The sequence below is a fragment of the Pleurodeles waltl genome, chromosome 5, assembly GCF_031143425.1.
Source record: "Pleurodeles waltl isolate 20211129_DDA chromosome 5, aPleWal1.hap1.20221129, whole genome shotgun sequence".
NCBI lineage: Eukaryota > Metazoa > Chordata > Amphibia > Caudata > Salamandridae > Pleurodeles > Pleurodeles waltl.
The window spans coordinates 214,455,461-214,473,701 of NC_090444.1; the positions used below are offsets into that span (position 1 = coordinate 214,455,461).

At 42.7% G+C, this 18,241-nt stretch overlaps 1 protein-coding gene across 1 annotated transcript in view; it reads left to right on the forward strand.

The window, feature by feature from the left end:
* The first annotated feature begins 1,490 nt into the window (after window positions 1–1,490).
* Window positions 1,491–18,241, forward strand: part of LOC138297233 (serine/threonine-protein kinase Nek2-like) — a 73,043-nt gene continuing 56,292 nt past the window's right edge. The window contains exon 1 of the mRNA XM_069236709.1: window positions 1,491–1,667. Within this exon, the coding sequence (XP_069092810.1) occupies window positions 1,572–1,667 (96 nt within the window). The 5' untranslated portion in view covers window positions 1,491–1,571. The remainder of the gene's footprint in view (window positions 1,668–18,241) is intronic.

The following is an 18,241-nucleotide window of genomic DNA, read 5'->3' on the forward strand; positions in this document are numbered from 1 at the left end:
ACTAAGTCAGAGGGTAAAAAACATCATCACGGACAACCCGCTTGGTGTGTCTAACCTGTGCTCCATTGCGGTTGGCCTAAAATTGAGCTTAGGTCCTGATCAACCACTAACAGTGATTTTTGGTTGGTGCTCACTACTTTTTTCCTGAAAACTTTAAAAGTTCATCTCTCTGATTCTTCTTATTGGATTTTTATTTTAGTATCATGTTTTATATACATTTTTTTTAGTTGTTAGGAATTTGTTGTGGGATTTTTATTGAGTTGTGGTTTGAATGTTTGACCATTTTAGTTTTGCTAAATACTTTGCACATTTTCCTATATGCCTGCTCTGTGCCATAGCTACCAGGGACTGAAACTAGGGGTAAATTATTAGAACAGCAAGTGTGACCTGACAGGATTTTGATAATGATTGGGTAGAAGTAACATCCTTACCCACTAATAATCAATTTTTCAGAGGCATTTTATACACCCAGCATGTGTGTTGGTGTAAACCCAGACGCAGGAGTGGAGCAACCCTACCATAGACAAAAACACAGTCTTCACCTGAAAACAAGTAGGATTTCCCGAAGAAACATTATCCCCATTTTCCCATGAGCTTTAGTAATCTCTTCAGCACATCCTACCACCTCCTAACCCCTCCAAAACAAATTACTGATGCCAGAGGAACTCTGGCTTACTTGTTTGCACATCGCCGTTCTGTACCAAAACCACCTTTCCAAGGACAGACCTTCAGATGCGAAATGAAAACATTTTAATTTTAATTTGCTGCAGACCAAGCACCAATATTACAGCCCTGCCAAGTGCCACACATCAGGCGTTAGACTAACGCATTTTAGAGCAGGTGTACGCATCTCTGAACTAAAATACATTAGTCATGCATTATAGTGCCCTTGGGAAACACCCCCAGGTGGTGCCTTAACCAAAGGCCCCCGTGGTGCGGGGGGCTGACCTCCATGCCAACACCCTTCCCCCCCCCTCCCCCCAAGTACCCTGTGCACGGACGGCACGTCACTGACTGGGTCAAGGGGGGCCCCCTCAAGTTTCGTTACACCACTGCTGCAAGGCTGCATTTAAGCAGCCACGTATTTATTGCTTGATTTTGCTCGCAAGAAAGTGTCACTCGTAGTCGTTGAAATGTCACTCATAATTAAGCTGAAAATATGAAAATGTCACACACAGCAATCGCAAACCTTTGCAGCTATGACATCAAATGCCCGTCTGTAATGCTGCTGTTCTTTCATTTTAAAGGAGATTGGGAATATTGCAAGCAGCTATCGGCGACCCAGCTTCTTTTTTTCCCATCCCCGCAAGTACTCCCCCGGTCCTCCTTCACGCTGAGCGGCACGCGCAAGCTCGACCGAAGCCGTACCTACTTTTATCTATGTTCCTCGTTAAACATCCTCTCCTCCAATGACAGCGCGCGGCGCTGCGCGGCCACCGGCCAATCAGGCACGCTCGCCTGAGGCGCGGCCATTTGAAGGGCGGCTCGGCGAGGCCAGGAGTTTTCCTTTAGTCGGAGCGCGCACTGTGAGTCGGTGGCGCAAGGTACCGGGGACAAGAAGCAGAGCAGCGATGTCATCCAGACTGGACGATTACAAGGAGATGCGCGTCGTGGGCCGGGGCTCGTTCGGGACCTGCAAGAAGGTGGTGAGGAAGGCGGACAACAAGGTGCGCCAGGGCCTCTGGGGCTATAAGAGGCAACGCTGCAAAGTTCACCTCTCAGATCCCCAATTTGCTTGCCCGGGACGTGTCGGTGCATTTTAACGAATACACTATTGTTTGGGGGGTGAACTGATCCCACATGTCATAGTTTACAGTACTGTTAGCAGCCCTCGCACAAATTAGTTCCGATGATATTACATGTAGAAACTGCTTTTTGTTTTTCGTAGCGCCTCGTTGTCTGTGTCTTGTGTATTGTTGATCGCTAGGGCCGGCCTAACCCCTTATTCCACTGAGCATTTCCAGGGTGGGCTGGAGGTCAGTTTTGAAAGGCCAAAGCCATTCATTCTTGCGCCCCCTTACGCTTTTGGATTAATTGCAGCAGATTAGTGGGGCATTCAAGGGCGAGAAAGAGACGGAGAGAGAGGGCCGTAGAAGGAACTCGATCAAAGGGAGAAAAAGAAATCAATTTTCCGATAGAGGTGGAGTGCATGATGTTTAGGGCCGATCTGGCTTTTTTTCAGCATTTTTATGAATGTGCTGAAATGTTTGGACTCTGGTGCGTTTGGAAGTGGGGGCACTAACGTGAGGGGTAAGAACCTCGGTGCATTGTGGGCTTAATGGTTCTCAAACCCCCAACAAACTTTCCTACCATTCAGCATGTTGTTCAGCTGCGGTCTCTGGGCTCCCACAGCCATTAACATGAACCTCCTTGCACGCGTCTCTTTTACTCAGCTGGACACTAGATGGGTTCTTAACCGCCTCCCATAATATTAAAACTTCGGTTTTCGACGACACTGTAAATAACTCGCATGGAAGGCCTACTATATGCCAGCAGGACTGCCGCATTTGAGAGAAAATTGTTACTAGAAATCCCACCAACCTTTTTGAGAAGGGCGGTGCAGTATAATTCATATACACCATTGCCTCACACGTCATGCACAAAAAACTTGTCCTTTCAGAAATATTTTACGTTTACATTTTCTTCCTCCAATGCTGGCGCCCCTTTGTTTTCCTTTTTTATGTCTCCTCGGCTCTTCAAGTGTCCATCTTCTCAGCTGCGAATGTCACCTCTCTGCTCGTTCCTATATTTCCACAGTGACTTCACTCATTACTTTGCTCTTTCGTTCAGCCCTTTGCTCTCCGTGTATTGTCTGTGCGATTTCTTTTTACCAACCTTCTCGCTGAGCCACTCCACCCACTCGCTGAGCCACTCCACCCACTGCCTCTGTACCTCCGCTGTGAGACTTCACGGTCACCCCTCGGCTCCATATTTACAGCTGTTCCTCTTTTCTGCCTCCCTTCTTGCTCTTTTACTGTCAAACTCCTACAATTCTCTCATAGCCTTCATTTTCACCCCACCATTCAAATTGCCATGTTCGCTCTAATTTTTTTCTCATTCGTCCACTCCGTTCTATCTTGCTTTGCTCCACTGTCGCCTAGTTGCTATCACTCAACATAACTTTCCCTCCTTAGTTTGAGTGCATCTCAATTTGTCTGTTTCGTCTCGGTTCACTGCAATTTCTTTAGGTCTAGTGTTAGCCAATACATTTTTTATTTTAGCACTCTGTATCCTTCGCCTGGAGTGCCATTCACATTAGTCTTCCTCCCAACTGCTGCTACACGGGGCAGTGTCGGGCCCCTTCAGCCGCTGGTTAACTTCAGTGTCCGCGATGGCGTTCCGCCCTTTCACATGAAGCACTAACTAGTTCCTTCAGTGACTAGTGTGGTAATGTGCGGTTTGAATCAAGAAATACTTTACCTTTCAGCCAATGTTACTTTTATATTGGGAATACCTGGCCGATCCCCTAGTACTCCTCCAACCCCACAAAAACACAATTTTACTTAAAACATAATGGTTAACAATGCAAACGTTGACAGAGTAAAAAGCAATTTGCCAGTGTACTGGCTTTGCAAATGCTTGTCTTCAATTTGTCAGTCTGCAGCCACTTGCCTTCTGACACCTTTTGTGTATATGAGAACATTTTCATACCTATCTTTTTATTTTTAATGGGCTATACAATTGTGATGCTTGTGCAGTTGCCATTTCGTTAGTTAATCTGAACACTATTTCTACTTCGTATTCACTCACTCTGTCGCGCTCTGCAATTTTGATTTTCACTCCAAGCATGAACGTCAGGAGTGAAGGAAGATGCAGTTTTAAAACCTATTCAGCCCCTAAAGCTACACTTTCAGTCACTAAGTGCAATTATGTCATGCTGTAATATTGTGCACTAGTCCACTAAATATCTGTCAAGTCACTCCTGGCATGTTTTTCCTACATTGGAAACAACTGATGAGATGGTAAATTTCACATAAAAGGTGGAATGGTGAGGGGGGAGGACTAGATCCAAACAAACTTTTTTTTTTTTTTTTTTTTTTTTTTTTATCAATGCTGTCAATGCAAATATCTGAAAAGAAATGAACAATCGGAACGCAGTCATGGCAATAAAACAAAGCAAAGGTTTATTTGCTTTAGCCCAAGATGGCAGCCACACAAACTGACTGAGCTTCGTTCTTCTTAAGTCGGGATGCGCCTGTGAGTTTAAACACTCATTGGTTTGCATTACAAGCACTATTTCACCATCTAAAAGCAGCTGCAAGATCTATATTTTACAGGAAAATAATTACATTTTGAAGTGAACGTAAGTTTATCAATAGAGTAATTTATGACGGACATCTAAAGCGGGCCTGTGTTTGCCCTTTATCTTAGCTTCAAGGCCCCTGTTTGAAGCAAATAGCATTTCGTATGTAGCAGTCTTGCCTCCCTAAAGGGCACATCCTGGTTACATAGTGTTGAAAGAACTTATGAACATGCCACTTATCTTAACTAAAAGCCCTAGTTTACAGTCAAACGTTCTATTCCATTTGCGACTTAACCAATTATTTCTCTTCCTTTCAGAGGTTTTATGATTTGCGTTTGCACAAAGCTGAGAAGGCTGTTCCTGCAAAGCACCTGCCTCTATAATTAGCAAACAAGACACTAAAAACATCACGTTTTATCTCAAGTGGTAATTTTAGAAATGTAAGCTTGTTGCCAAAAGCTTTCTTGGAACAAGATTCCAAATATAAACGCTGAATGCTTGGACACTGGTTCAACTTCTTATGTCTAATTTTATTTTGCTGTTACAAATTCACCCTTTGAACCCTTGTTCAAGCATAAACGTTACCTCTTTTAGTCCATCTCTATTTTACACACTTCTCCAGTGAGAAGCATCTTGTATTATCATGACATTGGTCGTGACAATGTTAACTGGTTTCTGCCGCAGGGAGGCAGAAAGGCATGTGAAACAAGTGCTCACTAAAGCAGGGAAACACTGTACACAGCAGCTGACTAACAATAGGCCTGTTATTACTATTATCCATTTAAGAATGCTCCATCCTCATGACCGAAACGAGGAGACGACGTCCCATGTTGTTCGCTCAGTGAAGTTATGTACCTGAACTGTCATGCAATTTTTCAATAGCCTTATAAACATTTGGGGCATCATTGGGAATGAAAATTAAACACTGTGGATCATCCTACAGGCTCCCCCCGCTCTTGGCGAGGAGCATGTCGAAAATAATACGATTTTTGGATTACAGCTTGTCTCATAGCCGTCATTTCCAGTGTGATGTTCTCTAAAGCACTAGCAGTTTCATTTATAGCTGCTTCCAATAACTGTTGCAGTCTTTTGGAATTAATGATTTACCCCTGCTGCGGAAAACTGGCCCAGCACCACAACTCCTGCCATCTTGGCTGAGGTATCTGTCTGGTCCTCCTTTCTCCTTCCTCTTGCAAGGCTATTGTGTAATTTATATTTGTGGACATGCTATTTAGGAGGGTGTTGGATACAAGGAAATACTCCCCTGAGGGAACAAGTACCTGTCCAGTATGGGGGCAGCCAAGAGTAGGCCTTTAGTCCACATATCCAGTAGGTTTCATCCCTTGTATGCAAGGGTATGCTAAGCCAAGAGGCATTTATCAGTGAAAATGTGGTGTTGCATACACTACCCCCGCTGCTGTTTGTGACCCATTGGCATGTATGCAAAGTGTACCTGTAGTGTTAGCTGACAGCCTATGAAGTGGGTGTGAGTGGCTTTTACTTCTGTATTCTGTTGCAGAAGGAAGTCCCTAGATTTCTTGGACAAAATAGTAAGGTTGAGGTAAAGAAGCATAGGCTGAGTCCCCCTCTGCATCTTAAAGTGGTCTCTGCAAGTAGCTCTTACACCCTGACATAATTATCTGTGACCTGTATTTTTTTCTGTAGGTCAACCTGCTGTCTTCGTGGGGCCCATGTGATCATTACATATATAATGATGTATGAGTCATTGTATGGCAATGGTAGGTGCAAGAAAAGCATTCCCTTCAACAGTTGGCAGCATTTTTAGACAAATCCAGCAATTTGAGACATTATTTTCTGATACACATTCATAGTCTGTATAGCAAAATTCTTGTGATACTCTTTTGCATGATGAGCATGCACGTCTAACCCTTCTACACCATGTTCAAGGCTCTCTACAGGCAGATAATGCATTTCATAGAAGAAAATGGCAATCATGGCTAACATAGTTTAGAGCGAAAACAAGTGGGATGCAGAACACCTTTTCCTCTGTTTTCTTAATCTATTTCTTTTTCATAGCCAGCACTGCCTGTGTCCCATGTTAAAGTTTGGCAGAGGTTGTTCTAGGCCACACTAATGACCTGGAGGGGTACTACTAGGGACGTACCACGACTTGCCCTAAATGGTGCAATGGAAAGGTCTCTGGATGGCGAATGGCTTGCAACAGTGGAGCTGTAGTGGCATGAGCACTGAGAGATCCTACCTGAGGGATATTGCCAGACTGGTCTCCGTTTTTCGCCATCTCCTTCTAGGCCTGCTTTTTAGTCAATATTCAGATATGTACTACGGTCTGGGAATTCCATTTGAGCTTAATGTTTCATTTTGTACTTGTTCATCACTTTCTTTGTTTTCTAATGTTCTTAGTCCTACAGCGTTAAGTGTGGACCGAGTATGTACCTGTCTGTTGTAACAGTTAATTCTTTTTCAGGCTGAGCATGAGCAGTGACTACTGGATCTTTAGTTCTTCAGATATCAGCACAAACATTTCCTCCATATCTTAGATGTTCTACTTCTGTGATCTCTGGTTGTATGGTGCTGTCTTGGTGCTGAGGAGTCATGGGTGTTGCTGAGCTTCCGCTGCTGTGGTCGTGGTAGATGGTGGCAGCATTGCTTGTGGTGTCTCCCTCTTCAGATGGGATGCGTGAATCCAGTTCTTGTTGGTGCACTTGACAGCAGTCTGTGTGGCCAGCAGGACTTGTTCAGGACTGCTCCACCAGGGCTGCTTACAGTTGGACCTAGTCACTGCTTGCTCCCCTTTGAAGGGGCGGCAGGGGACAAAAACATTAAATTCAGCAATAAAATAAACTTACCTCCATGCTGCTGCTCATCTGTCTCCTCCACAGGCACAGGCTCCTGGATTGGCTGGGATGCTCCCAGGCAGACTGGGAGCCTGTGCCTGCTATCTCCAGCCCAGTGACACAGTACTGGGCTGAAGAGAGCACAGTGCACCCCCTCATCCCTGACGTCCCACATGGCCTGCCCCTTTCACAGCGAAAGGATAATAAACTTAGTTTATTATGGGGCAGAGGGGAGATGCTTTAACATGATCTAGTTAAAGCAATGTTTTCAGCTGCTTGCGTGGATTGCCCCATCCTGCAACTTTCAACCAGTGTATAGTGTTTTGGCTTCAGATGTTGTACCATCCTCTGTTCTAAGACATGAGCCATCGACCCATAGTTCCCCTTCATCATCAAATGGTGTATACTGCATGTCTATTCTGACCTTTGTCTGTACCTCTTTTCGGTAAATGCAATCGTGATCATCAAAGTGTTGTTGTTCACTTTCAGCATGAAGCAGTAAAAACATTGCATCTATGTATATGCACATGTGGATTAAACAGACTTTATAATGTGTCAACCTGACATCTGTGAGCTGTTGAGTGCATGTTTTATTCAGTATCACATCCACTGAGTGTGGGACATATAAATGAACAGTGTGTCCCATTATCAAACTTTCTGCTTGTTGTAATGCGACTGCAGCTGTCGCAACAGCTTTAAGGTAACTTGGCAACGCTTTGGCCACGTTATCAAGTGTGGCAGAGAAATAAGCGCATGGTTGTATGTAATTGCTGAACTGTTGACGGAGCACACCCTTCAGATTGATGAAAAAAAAGATGAAAATCTTTAGAATGGTCGGGCAGCCCCAAAGCAGGAGATTCGCAGAAAGCTATGTTCATGTTCTGATATCCACGCCAGTGGCTCAGGTGTGTCCTTGCGGGTTAGGGCCAACAATAGTTTTGGCAACAATGAAAAAATTAGGAATCCAATGGTGGCAGTAGCCGGCTGTCCCTAGGAATTTCAGTGTATTTTGATGCCGCTGATCTGCTCTGTTCATGAACCCTCTTCCTCTTTGCCTGTGTGGGTGAGGGCAATCCCAGATCCAGTGGCCCTACCCAACAGTTATAGCAATTCTGTTGTTGATGTGCAGGTGTTGTATTAAATATATTTGGTGGTGCATGTAATTGTGCAAGGGAAGGTCTAGGTAGTTCCCCTCTACCAAGCCCCTTATAGGTGCACTGAATACTTGGGCTTGCTGCATGAGCACCTTTTTGTTTTAAGTCCTTGTGCTTTTTATCTTTGATATCTTCTTCTTTCAAATTGTAATTCTTCATAGTATTGAGAACTGCTATAACTCTGGTATCTGTTTGAGACATGAAGAATTCTGCTGATGAATGGCATCTTTCATATTTTTCTGCAGGTTATTCACAATGTAGGACCCCAAAGAGTGTTGAGTGCTGCCAATGGAAGGCTCTAAACTGCTAGATGCCGAGAACTCAAAAGAATGCAGTAATCTTCCCCCCGTTCTTGTTTGCAGTTATTAATTTTGCTGTAATTTATCTGCCTTTGCGGTAGTATTTTATCTATTTGCTTCAACAATTTGTCTTCTAGTTGCTGTATTTCATTTTTATACCTTCCTTGGCTGTGCTCTTATTTTCTGCGTCTATATTTGCCCAAATTACGTTCTGTTCCGCATTATCCTCCCCAATGCGTTCTTCCAGATGTCATCTGGCAGAAGTGAGAACATTTGATCTAATTCTGAGGTAAGGTGACATTTTTGTTTAGTGCTATGTTAGTTTGTCTGTACCATTCTTCCCTGTCCTGGTAGTCAGGATACTGAACAGCAAACCTATGTAATTCGGAGTCCAAGGTACATGCACCCTCATTATTTTATGATCTTCATCATAACCTGGTGCGTCTCTCAAATGTAGTATCCTTTTTCCCTATATCCTTTTCTGCGGTATTCTCTATCTGCCTGGGGTGATTCTTTTTGCCGGTCATTCTTCCTTAATCTCACTACTCTTCCGCATAGTGCGATTTGCGTCTGCGAACCACGCTGCATATCTAATAGTGACACTTAATCTGTCCCCATCATCCAAGTATCTAATTTATTTGCTGGTTCAGCATCCCTTTGTATTGGTAATATCTGAACATACTGCTCTTGCTGTGGAAATGTTTCCCAATACCAAAAGCTATATTTTATTTATACATACATACATACATACATACATACATACATACATACATACATACATACATACATACATACATACATACATACTTCGTTCGGCGTTTCTCTCTCTGCACCTAATCGCCAATGGTGCTGGAATGGGACGCACGCCACCTCGTCTTTACTTAGAACATGAATCCTTAACAGATCATTAAGGCTCCAGCACTCCACGTAATAACACCCGTGATACAATACATGTGAAAATTATATAATACATGTGACAAAATATAATAAATCTTAAAAGAGATTGGACTCGGTGGATCTCTTTTGAGATTTACACGTAATTAGTTTCTCTGTGATTAATTGTAATCTAAACAGATTTATTAAGATTTATTTAGACTGGTAAATATTTATTAGTGATTTTGCCTTATAAACTGGTACATTTTTGTCACATAATTATATAATACATGTGACAAAATAAAATATTCACATGTATTGTATCACGGGTGTTATTACGTTTTTAAAGGCAGTGTATTGCTTTAAATGAATGGTAACACATAGGATATATAAAGGGGGCCAAAATGGCGGCCCGCAGGTTGAAGAAGGCGGTCATGCCGAAACGCGTTCCTGCTTTGTTTAAATAAACCCCTGAAACCATCGTGGAGTGCTGGAGCCTTAATGATCTGTTAAGGATTCATGAGATATATATATATATATATATATATATATATATATATATTTGCAAAATAGCACAAAGTGTTGGTCACTTTCCCACATAGCCATTCCTTCATTGGAAAGCTTGTTGACCTATTGGTTTTTGCCTCATTATAACTCTGATGCATTTGCTGTCTAGTTGCTTTCTTTGCATCGTCAATCATGCCCTGAAATACAACTAGTTCCTGTTCCTCTTGCTCTCACTTGTGGAGTTGCAACTGCCCTATATTCACCTGATTCTTTAGCTAGTATGTTAGCCCCAGTGTACGGCGAGGGTTGAGGATGACTTGGGAGTATTTGGTCCATATACCTCCCCTCCCAAATTCATCAGGTGATGGAGCAGATGGATAAATCTGTTTTTCTTTTACCTTCTGAACAAAACATTTCTCTACTGCTATTTCATTCACTATACATGCTGCATTGCATCTTTCATTCTTTTTCTCGCTCATTTCATCAATTTCCCATGATTATTTTTCAGTTCTATCCATTCTCTTGCGTAGTCTCTCCATGCAGGATAGGTGTCCCATTCTAACAACCCCACCTTCTTGCCCTTCTTTTCAATTGCTCTCAGACATTCTTCTAAATAATCAATCCTGCTTTTCTCAAACGTGCCTCCTTTAGGCCATTGCCCGAAGGGTCATCACAAGTCAGATGGTGCCATTTGTCTTAAAACATTGCCATATGGTAACCCTTTTTCTTCACCACAGACCAAGCCGGAGTCCTGGACTCTGGTGTGGGTTGAGTCTCGTCGAGACTCCTAGATTGTCTACTTTTTTGATCCACAAAAACATTTAACATTTTCAAAAAAATCGGTTGTTAAAAAATGTCAGTTGACCATTTAGAGACCTTGTCCCTTTTAAACAAAAATAAGGCATTTTTAGTCTAATGGTCCTACCTTCGACCACACACAGAATCCCAGATTTGTGACGAGAGTTTGGCGAATCAGTTTGGCGACGAGAGTTTTGCACGACCTAGGTCAGCCCTGGATTCTATTTCTGCTGTTCTTTTGTTCCGGTTGTTGGTAGCGGCTGGTCGTGAGGATCCTGTTTTGCCTGGCGGCGGCTTTCAGCAGCGGTGTCTCAAAGAAGCAGCTTGAAGGTGCGAGAACACGGATTTGGGGTCATTTTGGCCATACTTTCGTCTGTTTCTTCTTGCTGGCTACTGTGGAAGGGGCTGATTACTGCGCTCCTACAGCATTTCTTATTTATGGGCCGGCAAGTGTGTCAGCGTCTCCTAGGCAACCAGGAGCGCTTCGCACATCGGCCGGCAGCCTGTCAGAGTATTGGTGTCTCCGTGGCAAATTTAGACACACTGCATTTTGGCCGGTAATGTGACAGCATTCTAGCGACGTGAAATCTTAGACGCTCTTTACTTTGTTGAGCCTTAGCGTCTACTTGGCAACAAACAGGGAAATCTTTTGATTTATTCAGGAACACAGGTTGAAGGAAAGGAGCTTGCACTACAGGGACCCATGGCTACCCAGGCAAATATTTCTCCGCCACCATTATTCCTTCCACTTCCAGGGGTTCCATCTCTTCCTTGGGAAGATTGGATAGAAATGTTGGAGAATTATATTGTAGCGTTGGATGGACAAGGTTTTTCTTCTCTAAGGAAGAAAGCTATTCTTTTAAGTACTTTGGGGTGTGAGGGTCAAAGGATTTTTAAATATCTTCCTCCTTCCATGGGGCCAAATGGACAGCCTATGGATGATGTTTTTAAAGAGGCCATTAAACGGTTGGAGAATAGGTTTGCTAAGGAAACCAATTTGGTACTAGTTGGGTATAAATTCTATACGCAACCCCAGGATTTTCATGAGTCTATTGACGATTTTGTGTCCAGGCTGAGGGAATTATCAGTCAAATGTAGGTTTGGTACTATGACAGATGAACTGATACGTGATCAACTTATCGTTCAGTGCCGTGATAAAAGGATTCAGGAGAGGTTGTGGGCGGCAAAGGATCCCACCTTGCAAGAAGCGATTGACCTTGCGAAAGTTATTGAAGAATCGAGGCGTTGTATAAAAGAAATAGAAAGGAAAGAGAACTGGAGAAGTTATGGTTTTATCAAGCGAGTCTACTGGATCTCAACAGGAACTTGGAACTGTAACAAAGAAAGTGGGGGGTACTAAAAGCAAAGGAAAGGAGTGTTTTCGGTGTGGCAGTACTTTACACTTGGGGGATTCCAAGAAATGTTTTGCTATCAATAAGGAATGTCGCAAATGTGGTCGCAGGGGGCATTATGCTCGTGTGTGCAGGGAAGGTAACCGATTTGTTAAGGAGTTGAAACCGAGCATAAATATTGTGGAAGACTGTTGTGAATCAACTTGTGAGGACAGGATATTAGCAATTGAGGATGGAAGGATTCCGAGTGTGTGTGTGAGTGACCGTAGATGCTCTAGACCAATGGCTCAATTCTATATTGGGGATATTCAAGTGAATCTCATGGTGGATTCTGGTTCTTTGTACACCATAATCCCTGAGAGTCTCTTTAAATGTTGGTGGGCGAAGGAAGAATTGTTGCCAAAAGATATATCCCCTGGTGGGTATCAAGGTGTGGAAATTCAACTGCTGGGATATATGTTAAAAGAAATTCAATTCAAGGATAGAAAGGTTATTGGGAAAATCTATGTGGCAGTTGAAGGTCCACCCATCCTAGGTTGGATGCATCAATTTGATCTCAACATAGTTATCAGTCCCAGGACATCCAATCAGGTTTTGTTGATAGATAACATACAGTTGGATGATATATTAAAGGGGGCTGGTAATGTTTTTAAGAAAGAGTTGGGATGTTTAAAAGGTTATGTACATAAGATTATCTTGAAGGATGATGCTTACCCTACTCAACACAAGGTTCGTAAAATACCATTTGTTGTCAGGGATGAAGTCAAGAAAGTAATAAGCAACATGTTGAAAGAGGGTATCATCGAACCTGTGGAGGTTTCTCCATGGGTTTCTCCAGTTGTTATTACACGGAAGTCAGATGGCAATGTGAGGTTGTGTGTGGATTTGAGGTCTGTCAACCAGAATGTTGTGGTGGATGTCTATCCTTTGCCAAATATTAATGAGCTGTTAACCTCAGTTAAGGATGGTAAGTTTTTCTCAAAATTAGATTTGAGAAGTGCCTATCATCAGATTAGGCTTCATTCTGAATCCAAACATATTACGGCGTTTATCACTCCAGAAGGTACTTTTCAATTTACCCGCATGCCTTTTGGTTTGGCATCTGCGGCAAGTGTGTTTCAGCGAATGATGGCTAAATTGTTTGGGGATGTTAAAGGAGTATTATTTTTCCAGGACGATGTGCTAGTGATGGGGGAAACAGTTGGTGAACACAACATTACACTCCGAAAAGTTCTTAAGATTATTGATGAGGCTGGTCTGAGCTTGAATAAAGAGAAGTGCACCTTTCTGGTAGAAGAAATTGACTACCTAGGGTACTCTATTTCGAATGGGAGTATCAAGCCAAAGAGAAGCTTATTAGAAGCTATTAAGTTGGCACCAGCTCCGACTGATAAGGAACAGTTGAGGTCCTTTTTGGGTCTTGTGGAATATTACTCTAAATTTGTAGATAAGTTTGCAAGCAAAACTGAGGATCTTCGGAAATTGTTGAGGAAGGGAAGTAAGTTTTGTTGGTCGGATGAGCAGGCGTTGTGTTTTAATGGGATCAAAGAAGAAATTTGTGGAGCTGGTATCTTAACAGCTTTTGATATTAATATGCGCTCTATTTTGACTGTGGATGCCAGTAGCACAGGGTTGGGAGCGGTGTTGTCACAAATGCATGGTAAGGGTGAAAAAACGGTGGCGTTTGCGTCTCGAACTTTGACCATGACAGAACGTAACTATTCTGTTATTGAACGTGAGGCCTTGGCGGCTGTCTGGGGAACAGAGTACTTTAGAACATATTTGTGGGGATTGGAGTTTACTCTAAGGAGTGATCACAAACCACTGTTAAGGATACTGTCTGCTGGTGGTGTGGGAAAGGGGTCAGCGAGGTTGGCCAGACTTTCTGCTAGATTACAAGAATATTTGTATCGTGTGGAGTATGTTCAAGGTTGGAAAAATGTTCAGGCGGATTGCCTGTCTAGGTTGTCTATTGATTGGGAGGGAGTTGATTCTCAATCGATAAGGTGTTGTGATACTGATGATGCTGTGGCCTCCATTGGTGATGTGGTAGAGTGGGGTTTAGGTACATTCACATTGGAAGAATGGAAACATGAGATGGCTATGGATGATTGTCTGAAATGTGTTTTTAAGTTAGTTTCTTTAGGGGTTAGAAGAGGGAGTTCTCTTCCACTGAATGTGAGGCCATTTTTGGATGTGTTGGATGAATTGTCGTTTTGTGGGGAGAGTGTATTGATGCGGGGTGAGCGTTTTATTCCACCAATTGGGTTGAGGTTTAAATTATTTTCTCTGGCTCATGAGGGTCACTTGGGTCAGGGAATGACAAGTAGGAGGTTGAAGGAGTTTTTTTGGTGGCCAGGCTTAGATGGTCAGGTTAAGTGTTGGGTGGAGCAGTGTAGGCTGTGTAAGGAGAGTGAAAAAAGGTTGAAAGTCGGTGTGGGCAGGGTGGAAGGGCATATTGAGGATCCAGGGAAACCTTGGCACACAATTTGTTTGGATTTTATCGGTCCACTATTGGAACTTCCGCTTCAAATGCGTTTTGCAGTGGTGGTGATAGATGTGCACTCAAGATGGTTAGTGGTGAGATTTGTACGTGATATCACCACGACCACAACCATAAAGGTTTTGGAGGATATTTTTATGGAGGAAGGTATTCCCACGGTTCTTATTACAGACAATGGCACTCAATTGACTTCAAATGAGATGTGTTTATTTTTGAAGAATTGTGGAGTGCGTCATACCAGGACGTCCCTATATTATCCACAGGGTAATGGAATAGTTGAAAGAATCAACAGGTTAATCAAGGGTACTATACAACTAGCTCTGGCTAATCATTGTTGTGTGCGGAAAATGATAATTGATGTTGTACGAGCTTATCGTTCCACGATTCATAATGCTACTGGTAGCTCTCCTTTTCGAGTGATGAGGGGACGATCGGTGGGGACTAAATTGATTCCTTCTTGGCTTCAAGAGTGGGTTGCATCTGGTGGATGCAAGACTTCTGTACCCTCTCAGCACAAGCATGGATTGAGGGTTGGAGATTGGGTCAAAGTCAAGTCTGGTAGACTGAAGGGGGGTGTTTCTAAATTTAGGGGGCCGTTTTGTGTGAGGAAGGTGGGAAAATTTCATGTTGAGTTCGAAGGAGGAGAGAAGTGGAATGTGAGGAATGTAGCCTTGTACCAGAGGGGTGGTGAGTGTGATTTAAGTCGGGGGGAGGAAGAATGTTCTAGCTCTTTCTTCTGGGGAGGAGAGGAAGTGTCTACTTCTGGTGTAAGGCATGGTTCTGGTCATGAAACTGAGGGGTGTGAGTCACAAGGTACCAGTGCAAATCAAGAGGGGAAGAATCAAACAAATGTTGCTGTTCGTGAACAACCGATGAGGACTCGGAAATGTCCTAATTATTTGAAGGATTATATAATGATGTAACAACTGGTTTGCCATAGATGTTCTCTGTTTTTCTTATGTGTTCTCTTTTTATAATTACAATATAAGTTTTCTTAGCATCCTTTATTAGTTATTTAATGTGAAGGGAAGAGGATAATGTTATGTGTGTGTATTCTTAGCGCGTTCCTGCGAACGCAAGCGTCTGAACATTCGGGAGTTGGCAGTTGAACCTGTGCTCTCCGGAGTGGCTGGACGCTAGGTCGCGCTGGTAATAAAGCTGTCTTTCAAGCTTGTTTATGCTGTGGACTTTATAGCTTTCATTCACCACAGAGACCTTGTCCCTTTTAAACAAAAATAAGGCATTTTTAGTCTAATGGTCCTACCTTCGACCACACACAGAATCCCAGATTTGTTTCTCTCATCTGGAGCTGTAAACCCAGTTTCCCTCCTACACTGTAAAACCCAGTCCTTTTGGTCTTACCTGGTCCATGGTGACTGTTGGGCAATTCACTTCTGTTTGTTCGCATTGAGCTGATAAGTTCACGTACTTCAGGATTGGGGGGGGATTGCAGGGTGTTCAGGGAGTCATTCGTCTTGGACTACTGGAACAAAGTCTGATAATTGCAGTGAGTGTCCGAGACAGCTGGACTCACTCTGGCCCGGGACTGCAGCATAGTCATCTGTCTAACTATATCAGTCTATCCCCCTATGGGCCACCAAATTGTCAATGCAAATATCTGAAAAGAAATGAACAGTCATGGTGATGAAATGAAGCAAAGGTTTATTTGCCTTAGCCCATGGTGGACGCTACACAGACTGTAGGTGAGCTTCATTGTTAAGTTGGGATGCACCTTTTTATAGGCTTTAACACTCATTGGTTTGCTTTACAAGCACTATTTCATCTACATGCAGCTGCAACATCTACATTTCACAGAGAAAAAAACATTTTGAAGGAAAGATAAGTTTGTCAGAGTAATTTAGGATGACTTTTCAAGGGTGTCTGTGCTCACCCCTTATCTTAAATTCAAGGCCCCTGTTTGAAGCAATTTGCATTTCATATGTAGCCAATTTGCCTCCCTAAAGGGCAAATCCTGGGTACGTATTGTAAAAAGATATAATTTTCGAACACATCACTTTTATCTTAACTAAAAGCACTATTAAAGTCAAGAGTTCTGTGAGAAATTTCATTTGCGAAATAACCAATTACTTCTGTTACAAAGGTTTCATGACTTGCGATTGCACAAAGCTGAGATGGCTGTTCCTACACCGCTCCTTCCTTTATAGTTGGCAAACAAAAGTCAAAGTATCTCTATCTTAAGTGGTCATTTTAGAAACGTAAACATGTTATAGAAAGCATTCTTCGAACAACATTCTAAATGTGACTGCTGAATGCTTGGACAGTGGTTCAAGTTTGTGTTTCGTTTTTATTTTGCTTTTACAAAGCTTGTTCCAGCTTTCTTTTGATATACGACTGCTTGAGTTTTTGGCTGTTGTGGAGTGGCCCATTACAGAAGTTTTAATGTATAACCCAATATTGTTTAGTATTACAAGTGCTTGAATGGGTGGAAAAGGGGTAATACATTCAAAGTTACTCCGAAAGGGGCCTCAAAATAATCCTGCCCTGGGCTCTGCACGTCCTTAAATGTCAGTCAACCTCTGCTCAATTTCAACTTTTGTTTCGGCATTAAGCCATGCATAGAAAACGTGCCAAAACCTAAAGGCAATACTAAGACCATTGTGAATAAAATGGTACCAGCGGAAGCCGAGACGAGTTTCGAGATACATGTATGTGCATTTAAACGTGGTTTGCCAAATTGATCACCTGGTTACCAGCAATGCACAGCGTTTGCATAATACAGCAGGTTTGTAGATAGTGCCCAAGTCACTCCTGTAGCACAGCTCCACTGCGTTGCAATGCTTCTTTGCTGTATGCCTTAAACGACGATACTGACGGAGCCAAAGCTGACGGATGCTGCTTCTGTACAGAATAAAAGTGAGCAATTGATTTGTCTACCTGTCTTGTAATCTGACTGAGTGCTGTCACTTGGATTCCACTTCTGCTTGTATGCACAGCTAGGCGCAGTCTTCAAACTAATCCTTAAACACCATATACTGGGCATCTTGTGTTACATAGTAAAAATATGGTTCAAAGCATGATTAACTTTCCTACACTGACAGGAAGTGGACTATTAACCTTTTAGCATGTTTGTTTTTTCAAATGTCCAGACAAAGCTTTTTTGTCTTAGTCGTGGCCATCTTTATCACGGACAGGCAAAGACCGTCTTTCCTCAAACAAGCCTCTAGGTTTCTTTCTGCATTCAATAGTTACTTGCATTGCATTCGTTTTCCATTCTCATTGTGTTCAGCAAGTGGATTCGTGTGAAGCTTAACCCAAAATAGAACCGTGTGCGGTGAGCTCATTTCCAAAATATATTTCATCCCTTATTCAAAGCCTTAAGGGATTCAGAGGCCTAGTATTTTATTGGTGTTGATTGTTAGCCTTCTTTTCTGACAGCATTCAACTTCCTAAAGGAGCCAATGCGTACCATGCTCTTTAAGTGAATACTGCATCATCAGTAATCAAGAGTTGAGATTTTGCTGCTTCTTAGTTTTGGAGTACAGAAATTCATCTCTCCAAGGTACATTCCAAAGCCTCAACGCAGACCATAGCAGAGGACAGACCAGATGAATGAATGTCCGGAACAGAGGTGTCATTGTCAGTATTTAGCGCAAACTAGTTGATCTCATTACTTGATCATACATACCCTTTTTTCCAAATCCAACTTGGATATTGGTGAGTGTTATCTGACCATTC